Source organism: Neomonachus schauinslandi, chromosome 12 (assembly GCF_002201575.2).
Source record: "Neomonachus schauinslandi chromosome 12, ASM220157v2, whole genome shotgun sequence".
NCBI lineage: Eukaryota > Metazoa > Chordata > Mammalia > Carnivora > Phocidae > Neomonachus > Neomonachus schauinslandi.
Window position 1 is genome coordinate 27,758,907 of NC_058414.1, and position 19,022 is coordinate 27,777,928.

The window sequence follows — 19,022 nt, forward strand, 5'->3', positions numbered from 1 at the left end:
ACTGCTTATTGATCTTCTCAGAAGAGAGGGAGAATAATAGAAAGTCAGACACAATAATTAGAATATCTACATCATCAAGTGGAGCCATATTGGCTGAAATGATTTTTTCACCCCCCTGGTTAACACAACAGAGGGAAAAGGCAGTCAAACAAACTGTCTCTTTCCCTCAAAATATACTTATGTACTTACTTAAGTGCTCCCACCATTATCTCAACTCTTGACTTATCTCACTTGTACCCTTCCTTCAATCCTCAGCTCTTATCTCACTCCTTCCTGAAGAATACCGCTTTTGCTTTTCCATTACACTTGTTATCTATTCTGAACTTTCACCACTTGACCTATCTCATACTGCGAGCCATCCTTGTATTTTCTATTAATGTCTAATACTTACTAGACACTCTCCATGCCAACCACTTTGCTTAGTGCTCCATGTGTATCCTCCATGATACATGTACATATTATTTATTTATTTATTTATTTAGATTTAGCTATATTTGAGAGAGAGCTCACGAGTGGGGTGTCGAGCAGGGGAGAGAATGGGGGGAGGGGGAGGGAGGGGGAAAGAATCTCAAGCAGATTCTGAGCTGAGCACAGAGCACCTGACGCAGGGCTCAGAACTCTGAGATCATGACCGGAGCCAAAACCAAGAGTCACATGCTTAATAGACTGAGCCACCAGGTGCCCCTCCCACACGATACATTTCAAAAGGGTACCTTCCATGTAATCTACACAACCACCTAAAAGGGTAGATCTTTTAGTATCCCCACCTCACAAATAATCATTGAGTTTTAGTGAGGCATATTATCCAGGATCACCCACACAATATGTCAGATTTGAGCTCACATCCGATTACTAAAACCATGCTCTTAACTACAATGTTCTACCGATTCCTACTAGAGTGTGGTTCTGGGCTCAGTGCCATGCACCTATAATGCACTCAAATACATCAATTAAAATTAATGATGATGACAATTTTTATGAGTTATTTAATCACTTCCATTGGAAACTGAAGGATAAAAGAACAGACAGTTATTGAATACCTCTTTTGTGGTATGCATTGTGTGGTCAGAGAAGTCAAGTTAATTAATTGCTCATGGTTATTCAATTAGTACCTGAACTTACCTCATATGATTTTCTTAAATATGCCTAGGCAAACTAAAATGGTTAAATATTTCATGAAATGTCCTTGACACTTTCTCTCTTTTTGTTGTTAATTTATTCCCATTACCTAGAATGTTCTCCATTCTTCCTCTCTCTTCCATGCATGCCAAAAGGCTCTCTGATGCCCACCTTGTTTCTTCTCACATAAAGACTTTCCTGATCCCTTGCTTCTCTGTGATACTTTCCTTTTTTGAAAAAAGTTGGGATACGTTACTCTTCACACATTTGCCCCATAATGTGTGTTTTGACATACTTGCTTAACTTCTCCACTAAATATACTAAATATGAGCTCCTTGGGGGTAGAATGCATGCCATCTTTATCTGTACATATCCCATAAATTACAGTGTACTTCATATCATATTATATTAGTAGATATTATAGTAATGATCAAATATTATAGTGAATCATCGATCACTGACATTTTTAGATTTAATTTGGCCGTTTCATAAATTTTACTCCCTGTAAAACATATTTTCCTCATTCTCAATAGCATACCATAGCATAATTAACAAACCACTGTCACCTCTAAACATCGTAGCATTTGTTTTACATATAAATGATGGACCAAACTGCCTCATCATTGGGTACTATAATTTGTCAAACACTGTGTTGTAATGTTTTTAAGAAAAGGGAGTAATCTTATGTGTTTTTCTATTCCTGGTAATCATTACAGTGGTTGATGTATAGTTATGTTTATTAACTTTTTCTTCATTCGAAATGAATTTAGAAGTTTTTATTTTTATTTATTTATTTTTTTAAAGATTTACTTATTTATTTGAGAGAGCGAGAATGAGAGAGAGAGAGAGTACATGAGAGGGGGGAGGGTTAGAGGGAGAAGCAGGCTCCTCGCCGAGCAGGGAGACCGATGCGGGACTCGATCCCGGGACTCCAGGATCATGACCTGAGCCGAAGGCAGTCGCTTAACCAACTGAGCCACCCAGGCGCCCCTAGAAGTTTTTAAAGAACATTTTCTGATGAGAAAGCGAGTAATATTTAAAGAAGCAAGAGCACAATAATATGGAAATGTACACCAAGACAAATCAGAGTTACACTTGAGCCCAAACCACAGCAACAACAACAAAATACACACACACACACACACACACATACACACACCCCAAGTGGAAAGATTTGTCTCTCTCCCAACACTTTTCACATCCAGCACACCAAGTCAGGGTGTTTCTGCTTAGCTCCTCCATTCCTGGTTATTCTCTTTCTCCTTACAATCCTCTACTGTTGCTGTATGCAATTAACCCCGGATGGCAGCTGGCATTTGCGTAGCATGCTGTAGAATGAATTCTATTTGTGAAAACTTTATATTAAAAAAAAAATGAGCCCAATGGCATGCTAAACCCTAGTTAGTCTGGATTGAAAAGGGAGGGTGAGATAGTTCTGCACAGGGACTGTTCTTTATCTCCGTCCTAGTTTCTCATAGGCCCTGGCCAGAACATGCCTATTGAATGAAGGGTGGCAGGATGAGCCAAGGTTTGGACTTTCTTTGTTCCAAATATTGCTGAATTTTATTTAGATACTTAGTGTAATGATTTGTTTCTTGGTTTCCTCAGGTAAATATCTTAGAATGAGTAGAATTTTGCTTATTTTTGTTTGTTTTATTTTGAGCAAATTGGGAGTAAAAGAGACCTGATTTCAGTGTAACAATATATGACCTTGTACTTTTTTTTTCCATTGCAAAGATAATAAGAAAATGCTTCAATATTGTCTTTGGTTTATTTCATTTTGCTTTATTTTCTTTCCTATCACTAGTGTGTGTGTGTGTGCGTGTGTGTATGTGTGTGTGTCTAGTAACACTACTTTGAATCTGTGTTATTTTCATGTGTGGCTTTATATATAGCAAATGGTAGAAATATTTTAAAAGAGGCATAGCATCATCATATTGAGACTAAGAATTTTGTTATTTTGAATTTAAAGAAAAGTAAATATTTATTTTTATTATATCTATTTCTTTGTCAAGGAGATTTGATTCAGTTTTATATGTTCAAAATGGATGATAAGTTATGAAGCATATGTACACATATATACATACACACATGTATATGAGTAGAAAGAATACATTCTAGGCAAAAAAACACATTGATATCATGCACATAGAAAAGAGAGAAGGCATTTATTTTAATAAAGAATAACTGTAGCCACCTGTAATCTACACATGGTAACTACAGTTAAGAAAACGGAAAGTTCTGGGCGCCTGGGTGGCTCAGTTGGTTAAGCGACTGCCTTCAGCTCAGGTCATGATCCTGGAGTCCCTGGATTGAGTCCCGCATCAGGCTCCCTGCTCGGCGGGGAGTCTGCTTCTCCCTCTGACCCTCCCCCCTCTCATGTGCTCTCTCTCATTCTCTCTCTCTCAAATAAATAAATAAAATCTTTAAAAAAAAAAAAAAAGAAAACGGAAAGTTCTGAAAGTTGCTAAGAGCTGATCTTCAAAGTTCTCTTCAAAAAAAAAAAAAAATGTACCTATGTATGGTGACGGATGTTAACTAGACTTACTGTGGTGATCATTTTGCAACATATGCAAATACTGAATCATTATAATGTACACCTGAAACCAATTAATGCTGTATGTCAATTACATCTGAATGAAAAAGTAAAAAATAAATAAATAAAATGCAACCCTAGGCAAAAGTTTCTCAGAGACAGACTGACATAATTATGTCTTAACTACAGCTACTTACATATTAACAATTACTTAAGGTAAAAAATATTTGCCTTTGAATATTGTGTCCTAGAAATAATGTACCAGCACAAAGTAGCACTGTATTTCACATTTATTGTACTTTACTAAGAGAACACTTAAAATTCATCACTGATTATTTCTACATTTAAGTTACTATTAAAGGGCAAGTTGCTCTTTGTGATGTGATTATAATTTATAACCACAGACAGTCTAAGTTTTTAAGCTAAGACTATACCCCACCTTCACATATCATTTACATATACTGATTGCTTCCACATGTCTGGCATAAGGTAAAATAGTTTATGAGCATTGTAATATGGTGAAAGCCACAATGAAATAAAATTCATCTTTGTCTAGAGCACCACAGAAATTTATTCATGCTGGTGCATAAAGTGTTTTCCAAAGGAATTCTGCCTTCCAGAAAACTCCTTTAAAAGCCGAGTGTGGTTAGTGTCACCTCCCTTCTTAAGGATGTCTAGCTTTCCTAATCTAGCTTCCAAGTGTCTTCTGTTAGACAAAAGCCCCTTTAAGTTACTCTCGACATGTTCTTCATTCTATTTACTGGCTTCAGGCAGCAAGTTTATTTTCCTGATGACCAAATAACCCCTTTCCTGCAAATGGGTTATTTGCAATCACAGGTGGTTATAGAATTGGTCAGAAAGCCCCAGACTTTATATCCACAGTGTTTCATTCAGACTCAGGGACATATTAAATAGAAATATTGTGTTAATTCCTATGTGAATTCAATACTCTTTAAGTTGTCATGAAGGATGTTGTGTCTTCATGGACTAAGTCATAACAAAATAACATTCAAGGCAACCATTACACCATTTAAGAGGATATGCTGTAAGTACGGGAGCAAATAAAACTAGTCATTTCCTGGTTATTTTTACTGAATATTAAATGACTGACTTTGGTTCATGTTGAAAACATGAATTGGAACTTACAGTCTGTGAGATGCAGACAACCCTTTCCTTAAGAAACAGGTGCTTCCTTGCCCGGCCTGGCTCAGTAAGTATTCATAGCCAGAGACCTGCCTGCATCCTCACTACTAGCTTTATGTAGACACTCATACAGATTCCGCTGAAGTTACACCTGAAGCTTGGTCAGGCAACAGGTCAACATCAAGACGTTTAGCTTCACCCATGCAGGACTGAAAGGCCTAATGTTCGACTCAGCTGTTTTTTCATCAATTGTTTACTTTCAACACCAGCCTTTAACAAAGCCTCCTCAAATGTGCCCTGCCCAGCTGACATTGACAAACCTCATGGTTTTTGCACCCAGACTATTTTACAAGTCTTTGAAATAAGTGCACTACAAATATAAGTTGTAAATTTCTTTGTATTATTATTATTAATTGAAATCACAAAAAAAGTAACAGAGAATACCTGCATGCCTACCCACACCAAAGAGCAAAACACGGTGATCTAGAACCTTCTATGTACGAGACCACGATTGGGCAAATTACAATGTATTTTTATTATCCCGATACCAGCTACCAGCGACTATAAAGTAGCTATTCTTCCACTTTAGGGAAGAGCAACCCGAGGCTACAAAAGCTAATAACATGCCCACATCCTAACACCTAAAAAATGCCAGAGTCAATTCAATGCTCTCTTCACCATGCTAAGATTCCTCTTGTCCTTGTGAAATCTTTGTTCTAGTAGCTAAGTTAGAAAAAGCCACTAATTTTCAATAGGCCAACAAGCAAGGGCTTCAACACTGTAAACACAGCATGACTTCCTATTCAATAACACTAAATAAAGATAATATATATCATCGGATATATTTATTTTGCACATTCCAAGAATGGAATGTTGAAATTCATTTTGCACACTCCAAGAATGGGAAATTTTATTCTTTTGGAAACATGAAAAGGCAATAAATCTTGCTGTTTAGGTGAGGCACACAAGAGACATTCGGCTGTTATCTCTATCTTTTGTTTCTCTTAGAAAAGTCAATTGTTTGAAAAGATGGTATAATATGTACAATGGCGAATCCATTTGGGAGAATGAGGTCCATAGTGTGTGTTATATGTGGTACGCCTCAATCTTAGAGACTGAGATTTGTACTAAAGAAACAAATTACTACAGCATCGCTAATTTCACTTCTTTATATGGCATCTGCCTAAAAGAGTCAAAACAGATTCTTTCAAAACGAATGTGCTAATATTTATAAAGCTGTGGACAGTAGTACCGTCAGAGGCTAGCCAGTTTTCTCTAATTTGACAGCTAAAAAGCAATGCCAATGAGACAAGTATTAATCTTATTTCTGATGAAACAACATTGGACAAAATAGACACTGACTCTACTCTGCCTTGCTAAGTGATTTCAGGCATGCAAGAAAAACTTATTTCTAGTCACTTGGTCCCATTTTGCTGTTATGCTAGAGATCTTTCTCAAGAAGCTGTCTGGATTAGGAGGTTGAATGATAGAGGATGTGTGCTCTGTTAGAATGTGCCAAGGGAACCTTAATTCTGTTCTGAATAGGCACCTCGGGAAGCAAAAGAAGGCTGAGACTCTATTGAACATGAAGAACACGCAGTGAAAGCAAGAAACTCCATGGCTCTGGGCCAGTGTGTGAGAGCCTAACAGGGAATTGGAGTCTTCGGAGTAGTTGCTTTGTTTGAGCACAGCTTCCAATTCTGTCTAGTTAGAATCAAGTGCAAAGGAGTGAATCCCTGTACGCCAGTCCAGGAGAAAAAAAAATCTATTAAAGAAGGATGAGCCCACATAATATAGTAACCTGAAAACAAAAGGGTCACCCTTCATATCTTGCTTTGCCCAAATAGTGACATTGTGACAGAGTAAGATGCATGCACAGTACCTCACCAGAAGTCCTAAATGTGTGTTCTGCCATAAATCTAAGATAATTGAAAGGAATTAATATGCAATAGAAATTTCAGGTGGATGCTGTATCCTAAAGGACGCTAGATTGTTGAACTTAAAGATTTTACATGAAGGCACAAATATCTGCAGTTTTTCTTAAATACAACTTGCATTTTTCTGGGCGTGTGAAAATGTATTGCTCTATGTAGATAAGGCAGAGCTACATGCCTACATATGGAGTCTCTGTACCCCAGCAGAACAAGGTCATTATATGAGGCCCACTCTGAACTGTAGCCATTTGTTTTAGAATCTTGCTTCAGCATCTCAGCTGATGCCTCATTAACTCAGAACTGAAGGCTAGCTACCAGGTTTCTGGATTCCTAAAGCATTGCTTTGCACATACCACTCATTTACAAACGTTAAAAGGTTTCATCATCTATTGTTCAAATCTGAAGTGTGCATTTTCTAACCCATTTCAAAATTTTCTACCATTCCTCCATATTTAAACCACCTCTGTAGCCATAAATTACTTTTCCTCCCATATTTCACCTTCTATAATGGGCTATGTCTTATACTCAGGTCTGTTGTATATGTGGTCTCATCTCTGCTCCTTAGCCCTCTCACCTGGAATGATTATATGTCACCTCCTCACTTATTCCTTCAACCACTTCAGGAATTTAATGAGGCACTATCATGTGCAAGACTCTGTACTTGACTGAGAATAGAAAACACCTGGCTGGCTCAATCGGTAGAGCATGTGACTCTTGATCTTGGGTCTGTAAGTTTGAGCCCCACGTTGGAGGTAGAGATTACTTGAAAAAAAAATCTTAAAAAAAAAGAAAATGGATAAAGAAGAGGATGATGTTAAAAAGCCAACAATCTGTGTCTTCTCCCCTTCCAAGTGGTTAAGTTTCTTCAGGATAGTTGCCACACGCATCACACTCCTAGTTGCAGAAATTTAAAAATTTATTGCTCTCGAATTCTCCAGATCCTCCTCATACACAGTCATTTACCAAATCTAATGTTTCTTTACTTTCAATATGTCTCATCTTCAGCCTTCGTCTCTCATTTTCGTTATCATGATCCTTACACAGGGATTAATTTCCTCATACGTGAACAACTCCAAGACCTCCAATTAGTTCCCTCTATGCCTTAGACTCCTTTAAGTTAATCATCCTTTTAGGTCAAGCTAAGGAGTTTGGACTTTAATCAGTAAAATTTTAAAACAAAGGAAAGGCATAATTAGATTTGAATTTCAGAAAGAATTGTAGCCAGTAATGATGGAAAGTAGAGAGAGTAATTAAAGGTGGCTGTTGCCATTGTAGGGCAAGTAATAAGGATCTGACTTAACCTGGAAGAGAGAGCAGGACAGATTTGAATGACTCAAGAGATAGAATCCACAGGACATCTAGTTAGAGATATGGGGTGGGCCAGTGAGAATAGGCAAAGATGCTTCTGGTCTGGACAACTGGGACAAAATGACAACATTCTCTGAAACTGGGAATAAGGAGGACAAATACGTTTGTAGAAAGGTCAGTGGTTGCAGTTTGGAACAAGTTGAGTTGGAGTTCCCCATGAGAGATCCAGGTGTAGATATTCTGCAGCCTCTGACATGTGGAAGAGATAAATGTCAAAGACCCCAGCTGGCTCAGCCCCTCTCCAGAGTTTGTAGTGTCTGGGAAAGTAGGCAGGGGTGTGGGCAGATGGGGAAGAGCTCCCTGGGTGGAGAATTTCTGGTTGGGTGAGCTTTCTGCTTCTGGGTCATCACTTGGGCAACATTTCTACATCTCAAGGATCAAGGAGGTTATTTTGTCCTTTAATCAGCTTATTTTCATATGTGTAAAGCTGAGGCAGTTGGACTAAAATTATGGGAAGCACACTCCCTGTACCAGGCACAATGTCTAGTTTAGATTGTTAGGTACGTGCATATAGAAGGGGGCAATTGACTGAAAATTTAAAGTGGCAAGATTACCTAATTAAGAAATGGTCATTTTGTTTGCTCTTCTGGAGATCCGTCTGATAAAAATAAAAAGTCCTAAACCTCTTCCCGAGAGAGAGATAAGGGCTTTTAATCTTTGAGGCTGAGAAATTTTTCCATATTCCCAGGGGGAACTTAACAGAATTTTGTTTCAAAAGGAGACGCTTTAATGAGATTTATTTGGATAAGACAAGAAGGTACTGGATGAAGACAATTTCTAGGGCAAAGATGGGGATGGAGGATGGGGGAGGAGGACAGCCAGAATCAGTTAAAGCAAGATTACATATTTAAAATCTGGAAAGATGGAATGCTATTGTATTGGGGGAATCTGTGTCCTGCTCACACCCTGCACTCTGGAGGTGGAAGGACTCGAGAGTAGAAACACTGTGTGCATTCCAGTGGAAGCAAGACACTAAACACTATGGCCTGGAGCCAACATGCTGGGAATGCTCAATGGAAGGGCCACTGAGAGAGGCACATTGGCAGCATCTTTGAGTAGGGATGCCTTAGAGAAAACAGAGAACTCCACTAGCTAGCAGCATTGTACTGTAGAAGATGCACTGGGAAGGTCAAACATTAAAGGACAGAAGGTCATAGCCAATCCTGAACTACCCAAGACCTGATATCAAGCAAAGGGAGAGATCCTCTCTTCACTATTTCTCAGCATTCCACTTTCCACAATTCACAATTAAACATAAAGTGGCTTAGAAAAATAATGACTTGAATGTAACTTTTCTTGTATTTGTTATGAATACACATACACGTACTACATATAAACACATTGATTTATGTAGTTCTTCATCTATATATAATTCTGCAAGTACAGTTACACTGTTATGATCAAATTTCCAGAAGTGACCACGAACCAACAACTTTGCCTAATATATTATAAAATGTCCCAAAATTTTGCTAGGCTGTTTGTTGAAACCAATGTTTTCCTAAGTGAACTCGAGGAACATCCAGAATGATAAACGGAGTGCTAAGCAAATTAAAATATATGCAGTATATAACTTTGCAGTTAAAAATGGTACATAACAGGAATACACAGTTAAAGGGACTTTAAAACCTGATACTCCTCACATCGGTGACATAAGTGTCTTCATATTAAAAACAAACATGATTTATAAAAATAGCAACTGCTTTTTTTCACAAATTGTTGGAGGATTGGTTAAGGAAATAATAAAGCAGAAAACAACAGGAAATAGGAAAACAAGAAGAAAACTGCATTCTAATCCAGTATGTTTTATAATCTCAAGGAGCCATACTTACAGTGTTCTCTACACTGGATAATCAACTCAATTTTCCTTTCTTTCTTCCATTGGTTTGAGAGAAACCTGGTCAATGTATTTTATAGACAAATCCCAAAGGAGAGGCGGATAAGCCCAAATGACCATTGCGACCACTGTGGAAAGTCCTTACAAGTATGTACCACTTGTCCCTCTTGATCTCATTTTCGGTTAAACCTAGACAACTGCAGATTAACTCCATGATGTTCCAAGCCTGATACACTGCAGCTTTCAGTTCCCTTGTTAAAGGACAGATTTGTTTCCGTATCACGTTTGAATGCAGAAAAATTATGTAACTATACTATTTTATAAGCTATGTAAAAATATACCGTCTTCCTGAAAGGAAAAACAAATCACAAAGAAATAGTTTTCGATAGTGGTAATTAACACTTTCTCTACGTCTGCCTTCTCACATTCTTCTTGTCTATTGAGGTCCACCCTCCTTGCACCCTGTTTTTAAAAGTCTACTGACGTCTTTAGGGAGATGCGATACTGCCTTCTTCAGAAGTTCTACTATATTCACTGTACCCAAGAACCTACTTGTCCTTGAAGAAATGGTCACATGCCATATGTGTCTGTGTGTGTTTTACACAGAGAATACAAAAAAAAAAATATGTATTAATTATAATAATGGAATTTGTAAAAAATTGAAATTTGCATAGTTGATGAAAATCTAGGTCCATTTAAAGGATGATCATGGCAGAGCTGAGTTTATTCTCTTGAAACTTCAAATTTGAAGATAAAAAAACTAAAATTTCTAACACATGTGATGAAAATTCCCAAGTACTTGTCTAGTTTTGATTTGATCTCACTTATAAACAACCTTGTTTTGGCTTTCCCCAAATATATTCCTTAAGGGCTGGGATGAACCTTAATTACTTTTTTAATGTCACTTAATAGATCTGATTTGTACACCCAGCACTCTTGGTAGTAGTCCTTTTGTCCTTTCCTGTGGATACCTCTACTTTGTCGCAAGACCAACATATTTTATAAGAATTTAACATCAAGCACTGTAAATCAATGTATATTCTAACCATCAATTCTAGACCTATAAGTGGACTAAGCAAATTAGTTGAGTCAAAGATAAGAGGAAACAAGGCATCTTAGCAAGCTGTTGGACAGCAAAGCCAGAATTCTCTCAAAAGCATGAACAATGAAATAGAGTCACTTTCAATTTTTTAAAAATGATTGTACTTCCAACTTTGTTTGGTAGAACTGATTTGTTTTACACAAAGGTTTGGATACAATGAGATGGACGATGAGACATTTTATCTTTAGTCATTATCTGGTTCTAGAATAGCCTCCCTCACTTCCTTTTCTGGCTAAATGTATCGAGACATGATAATGAAAAAAAAAAAATCAGGGTATTCCTTCAAAGACAAGACACAACTCCTCCACCTGGTTCCTAAGATCTTCCAAGATGTATGTATTGTTATATATTCTCCACGTCTTACTTGCAGGCGAGTAAAGATAGCCAGATACTTTGTGATTCAGTCCGGAAACAGGCTTGGTTCAGAGGAGGTACTGTTTGTGGAGACCACACTGCTCCCATACCCTTTGTGTGATTCTAAGTGCCTCAACTGAGAGCCTCCTCCTCTAGGGTCTAGCACTAAGCTTACTTTTCCCTACATTACAATGTACAATTCACATACAATGAATTGATTTATTACACACGTACATTCTTTTTGTACTCACTTATATAGAGGCATTTGCGTTTAAAAAACAAGGTGTGTCAAATGAAGCCCAGAATCACTCAACAAGTCACATGAGCTATTTAGAGGCTAACGATGAAAAAGAATAGATCTAGCCTTGAGAACCTCACTGTCTGGCACAACAGAGATGATCCTTTTAAGTAATTTTACAAACCAAAGAAGTCATTTGACATATTCAATAATCCTAAGCTCCGTTTAGTTCGCCGATGAAGACTCAAGTGGGTGATGCTATATTTTATCAAAAGACATGTTTATGATATCGGCAACAGAGTGAGTTACTGTGAGATTTGGTCAACGTTGTTTCCCACGTCATATCTCTCCAAGCAAAGAGAACCTGGAAGCGCAGTTTTAATGACTCATTTAGGAGATGACAAGATTCCCTAAATTTGTGGTCTCTTTAAGTTTTGCCCTAAGCTTGTAAAAAATCCTAAGATTCAATTATTCTTCATATTTATCAACAGCATTTTATTTTTGCTTATCTTCATTCCCTAACTTAAGTGTATGTAAATTGTATATTTTCTTATCCTGGGTTTGACAGAGTCCAGCTTTGTTACTGTTTGGAAATAGTGTGTGAATTCCTATTTATACTGATGTTTATGTCTTGGCAATAGAAGGAGATAGTAACTGGAGACATTCAGACGTATTTGTGTCAGATAAAATTTATTGATTCTTCCCTATGTTTAATTATGATAATAACTTAAAACAACCTACCAATCACAAGGGGTCACTTTTAAAAATATACCGAATGTGATTTACTAAACGTTTTACCGTCTCAATTAGCTACTCTCCAGTTACAATGGCAATAATGTGTCACAGGCAGGCTGCATCATTTCTGTAAAGAACATTTTATGATTCAGACTTAAAAAAATAGATATGAGCGTATATATATGAACGTATATAAAATATTTAATATACATATAGACACACGAAGCTGTCCTTCCATCATTCTGATGGTTTGGTACTACTATTTCACTCATTATTTTGTTTTACATTTTACAGATCAATTTCACTTGTAAAGTCTTATTTAAGTTAAAAAATTTGTTTGTTTATTTATTTATAACCATTTACTTTTCTAGGGTCCAAATGTACCAATAAATGTATGCATGGAGCACATCAAAATCTTAAGCAAACTGCATTTTAACTAATGCTTCTGCACTGTGCATGTTACATCTCCTGACTCTTCTGCCAGTTTTTCCAAACTTGGCCTCCACATATTACTCTGTGTATATTTATCCTAGCAGCCTGCCCATTTCCAAACTAATGAAAGGGCTGTCACAAATTGCTAGTGCCACCTATTAGTGGAAGCATAGAACTGCAAATCATGATAATCCCTTTAAATAGCACCTTAGAAGTCATGAGGGGTAAGATCTATCCCAAGACTCACACTTGTTCTAATTTATGTTTACAGCTGCTGGTCTTTTTAAAATAAGCTTTCACTGCATGCACTAAACTTAGATACTGTCATGAGTTTTGGAGATTTTGCCAATAACTTTGCCCTAATTAATCATTTTATCATAAATTTTTTTTCATAAATGTTTGATAAGTGCAATGTCTTAATCAATTAATATGTAACTCTCTGTGATATAATATCATGACTTTGAAAATGAATGCTGTTAGATAATGACTGATTAAAAATTTACTTTAGTACTGGTTTCTCTGGAAGGTTTTAGAACAATTGAAATACAAATTCTATTTAGCATAGTCCTGGCTTTAGATATAAAATTCTCCCAAACATGTAAAGGTGTGATATTTTGACTTTTGAACTGTGACATGTAGGTGTGTCACTGAAGTTTAAATGAGAAAAAATGGGATAGGAAGGTAAGCCACAAAATTTCTTATTGCCGACTTAAGTTCATGATAATTTTATAAGTTATTTAAAGTACATATCTGAAGTACCATTATACATTCACCCTAAGCATAAATAGATTATGCTCTGCAACCAAAAGTTTACTTTTATTTCCTTACTAGGAATATATGCGATCATATTATTAATTTTATTAAATTTATTCTTGAAAGATCTTTCATTTGCATTAATGTTTAGAATATAGAATTTAAATGTAATTCGGCAAAAATCGTAACATTTTTGTTAATTATGTTGTTTGATTTATATGTGATAACTGAAAGTAAGAAGACAAAGAGAAAGAAGTTATCACAGATCTATACATCTATTTAATTGCCTAAATATTCATGTATTTTATATCATTGTCAGGAGTGGAGTCTTGGAAATAATTTATATGAAGAGAAATAACAACAAAGTTAGAATTGGAAAAATTATCTCTTCAGTATTCAGGTTTCTTTAAGCTAGTAATGACTGAATATCATTATCAAAATCTGGTGGGTTAGAATTTTACATGGCATGGTTTTGTGGTCTCAGTTATTTTCCTGCTTGCTAAAGTCTACACTGTATAAATTATTATTTCAAAGGCCAATCTGGTTGGCAGCCTTAATCAGAGAAGGCACAAATTGGAGGCTTTCACTAGCCCAAATTTGATCTGACCAGGATTGGATCACAAGATGTGTGACTGAGCATCTTGTTTTATTTTATTTTTCATTATTTTGCCAGAATGTATTTGTTGAGTAGGTGAATAAAAACTTCTAGTTTCCAGTGTGCTTAAATTGAAGATTTCAGAATCAAAATATGATTTTTAAAGTTATCAGAATTTGAGAAGAAAAGGCCATGTTAAATAAGGATCATTAAGTCAGAGACCTGATGTCAAATATGCAGTGACTATAGGAGAAAAGATATTGCAATGAATTTATAACTTCTTGGCTCTGTGTGGGTGTGTGTGAATATATATATATATATATGTATTCAATATATATATATATTCCTCTACCTTTCATAGATACTTTTCATTTTAGCTATGAGGAGATTATCAGTATAAGACATATTCCATCCTATAGAAGCATGTGAATACTTGAGATATCCAAGAGGACTTTTCATAGGACCCAAAAGATCATGCCCACTCTAAAATAAATAAATAAATAAATAAATAAATAAATAAATAAATAAATAAATAATTTAAAATATGAAAATCATTGTAAACCAGTAACAAAATTGTTGTAAAGCGTTTGTAAATTTCACAACCTGTAGGTTGCCAAGATTACTTTTTCTCAGCTATAAGACATTAACGTAAAGTTTTGTCATTCAAATATACCCAGATATTCATGTATGTACACATATATATGTTTGTATGCGTGTATCTGTGTGCTCTGGTAGAAGTAAAGAAAAATCCTGAAAAGTCACCAAGTTTAATTAGTAAATCATTATTCGTATTAATGAAATTTGAAGTGATCATAATGTACTGAGCAATGAAAAAAAAGCTTTTGTAAATTTTATTTCATAATTTTTAATTAAATATTATCTTCCATTATCAGAAAGATCTGTGTGAGAATTTTGATTTAATTGATAATCGCATTGTTACAATAATTAGACTCTGAGGGGAAAGAAAACCTTTACAAAGTATGAAAAGAAGGCCTTTAAAACATTTATTTAAGCGCTATTTACTAAATCCTCCCTGTGAAAGTAAAGTTAAAGACATTGATTTAACCTTTGGATGCACATGATCACCATCACATTCAGACTTGCATATGTCTTTGATTTCTACTAAAACTGAAGCACACAGTGTCCTGGAAAAGCTCATTACATTGAGTGATGGAACATTTGTCATTTGTTTAAAACCCCAAACCTAATTTATTTCCTTGTGATTTCCATAGGTTTTTCTGAAGTCTTCATTGTACCACACACTCCAAAAGGAAATTATATGATAGTCTGGTTTTTCATGAGAAAAGTGAAATCTGACTAGTTTTGTAGGAGAAATAAACAGTTATGCATCAATTTTAAAAAGAAACATTCTAACATTTAGTTCTATTACATATATTTAAGGAAGGCAAAAGTATCTCTCAGAGAATGTTTCTTGAGGATAATTTGTATGTGACTGCTGAGATTTACAGAGTTCTCACATTTGCTTCCCCCACAAGGATTCTAAATCAGATTGGTTCAGAGGAAAAGCCAGCATACCCCATTTTTCTAATATTATCACTTCTCCAGATGGTCCTGAACACATCTATTCAATCCCTTTTTCCTAGAAAGTAAAGAGGTACCTTATTAGATATATATGTACATCCACTACAAAGGCTTCCTTCTTTTTCTTCTTTTTCTTTCTCATTTAACATATCAAATCTCTTTCGTTTCCTACCAGGCAAGATGACAAGTAGAAAGTAAGCACAGTGATTGCCTGAAACTTCGTCTTAGCAACCTGAGCAATGAGAGTTAATGGTGGATCTTTGAAAACAAGTGACCATGGGAAATTAGGGTTGGCAGGGATTTAACTCTTCATGAATCATGCTGGAATATTTTTAAGGGCAAAGCACTGGATGTTTTAACCGTGTTTGACATCTAATTAAGGAGGAAAAAGAAGTAGCTTAAAAAAAAATCTCTATTATAGTTTAGAAACAAAGTACTGACAATTGGCTACCAGGCATTTGCTTTGGCAAAACACGTAGAGACAAAAAGGTAATGACAGACCAATAAAATGACAGAAGAAAAATTGCTTGGGCCATTCCTTTTCTTCTTCTTGTTGTTGTTCATTTCACAGTTTATTTTACCAAGTTGCTAAGCCCTAGGTATTTCAATAGAATTGTTATGTAGGTGTGGGGCAGTTTGTGATTAAAAAAAATAATAATAATTCTAATGGATGCCATTGCTAAAAGGAGTTGATAAAGACAGTGTCCAATATATACATATTGTCAATATACACAAGTTTAAAGCCTGTACACATATCAAAGGACAATTCTAATTAAATGCTATCTGTTTAGTATATAGAAAGGAATGGCACCTCTTCTATAATGAAGAGTAATCTATTACCATGGAAATAAAATTCTTGCAAAATAAATATAATTCTCAATTCTTATTTATTTTACAATTTATTTAGCATTTAAACAAGTGTCCCCAAATCTAGTAGATTTTTAAAGCGTGTTTCAGGCTTCAAATTTGTTACTCTAAAATTATAGCATACAGCCATTCTCATCTTCAAGAAGTAAAGTTGCATGTGAAACTTACTCATAAGGCATATAAACTTGGATAAAATCGACCATCAACCTAAGTATTATTTGATGGCATTCTCTTCAAGAATGAAAATGGAAAGCAAAAACTGAGGAAAATACAGATGCCATGATATCATATACTATAAAAATAATTTAAAGACAGTTACTAGAGATATAATAGAGATTTAATTAAATATTTAATAGAGGCTATATAATTTTTTAAAATCTTGTCTGATAAGTACAATTGCAATTCTGTTTGCTAATGTTTTAAATCCATTTCCACTTTAATCACTAGGAAACTATTATAGGAAAAATAAATGTATCTTTCAACCCAATGTGTTTTATCTAGCAAGTATTAATTCCAAATAAACACATTTAATAGGTGTTGAATTTTCTAATCCAAAGTGTGAAAATTACATCTCTCTTTCCTATTTGTGGTCCTCATTCACACTAGAGCATTCAGAAAGAGATGTTCCCCATCATGTGAAAATTAAAGAATATGTTTCTAGCATAAAAGCAGTGTGCAGTAGACAGACATCTCTACAGACAGATTTAATGATTTTCTTTCACATTATAGGCTAAAAACAGAATACAATTGAAGCTTCCCACTGCCCCACCCCCAATTCCCGAAATCTGAGAATCATAAGAAAGCAACACCTCAGGGAGTAAAAGTACTTGAGTTAAAGCATTTTAATCTCCAACTCCATTTTTACTAATATCTCAGTTATATAAACACTGTCTTTCATTAAAAGTTTTATATATATATAATTTTCCGTCTATGTTAGCATTATTTGATACATCTATCTATAAAATCTGTATAAACAAATATAGGACAAATATTTTCTTTGAAGTCCTCATTAAAAACCAAGCATATGCATTAAACTGTGACCAAATAAAGTACTAGCAACCATGTGATAAAGCTTTTTTTCCTTTCTTAAATTTATACTCTTTTTGAAAAGAAGTTCCCACAACTAGCTGTACAACCAGAAAGTAATGTCTCTTCAGTTCTCACTAAAGTACATATGGAATTAAATAACATTATATTTCAAAGGCTTTAGCTTTACACCAATTAGCCAAATACACAGTCTTTTGTACAATCATAACACACTGTGGAAAAACTAGTCTGTTCCCTCCAGTTTATATTCTCTTGGCAAACCATGATCTACTGCTTATGTTAAGCATCTGATTGTCAGATTTGAACAAACTGAATATTCATGATGACGATTAACCATTTAGTGCCTAAAACTAAGAAAATACAATTTATCGTAACAATTACTATAGGTGAAGCATTCACATCTACAAAGAGACTATTTTTGCAATAGCAATTTTTTTAAAGATATTTTAATAGAAGTAGAGTCAGAAAAATTAACAGAACATATGATCACATATACAGCTCAGCATTTACCAGGCATTCAGCTCTTCTCCGCAAATGTGATTAAATGTTCTTTGTTTGCATTTAAATTGTCATATATCAAACAGGAGACATGCTTTTATAAAAAAGTGTTTAAGTCATCTCAGAAAGATACACACAATCACATAGATTTCCCAGGTTTTACGGTTTGGGTTGGGAGGGAGTTCAAGGAATGAAAAGGTTGGGGCAGGGTGGGGGGGGGCGGCAGGGGTCATTACAAAGCTAGCCGAAATAAAAGAAAAATAAAGATTTACCTTTGTAGGATAATTTCAGCCTTGGTACATTGTTTTTCCCATTTTGATAGTTTGCTCTCGCTGTAAGTAATACTCCCCAGAAAAGACAGACAATCCTAGCGAACCAGCCCATGCTGCAGACGCTGTAGGTCCTTATGTTGCTTCAGCCTTCCCTCCTGTATTGTGCGGCCAGAGAAGTTCAAACAATCTGGAAACTGGAGGTAACAGGTGATTTAGGTCAGTTTCATTCATAAATGCAGACAATCAAGACCTCACGGCAACACTAACACCTCTTCTTCTGTAATAGTCACTGAAGCACAGAAACTTCAAACCCTCCAAAAAAAAAAAAAAAAAAAAAACGAGCCAGGCACCGGATAATGAGGCACAACTGTTGGGGGGAAAAAAAAAAAAAAAAAAAATTAACAAGGGCTGCGGCAGTGGTGTTTAAGAAGCAGTTCCTTTTATCTAGGCTCTTCTGATAGCCGGTGGCGGACTCTAATCCTGCTCTCTGCTTCATTCGGCTCCGGGGAAGCAGAATGAAATGGAAACAGAGAAAGAGAGAGAGAGAGAGAGAGGAACCGTGAGCAGCGCGGACTTTTCCTGTACACATGTAGGGAGAGATGACACAAGATCTCACAGACAGGTTTTCCCAACACTCACTAGACTGGCTGACA

General features: G+C 35.7%; 1 protein-coding gene across 1 annotated transcript in view; it reads right to left on the reverse strand.

Moving 5' to 3' along the window:
• The window catches only part of SEMA3A (semaphorin 3A), a 202,670-nt gene extending 183,973 nt beyond the window's left edge, over positions 1-18,697 (reverse strand). The window contains exon 1 of the mRNA XM_021689684.1: positions 18,370-18,697. Within this exon, the coding sequence (XP_021545359.1) occupies positions 18,370-18,481 (112 nt within the window). The 5' untranslated portion in view covers positions 18,482-18,697. The remainder of the gene's footprint in view (positions 1-18,369) is intronic.
• Positions 18,698-19,022: the final 325 nt, after the last annotated feature.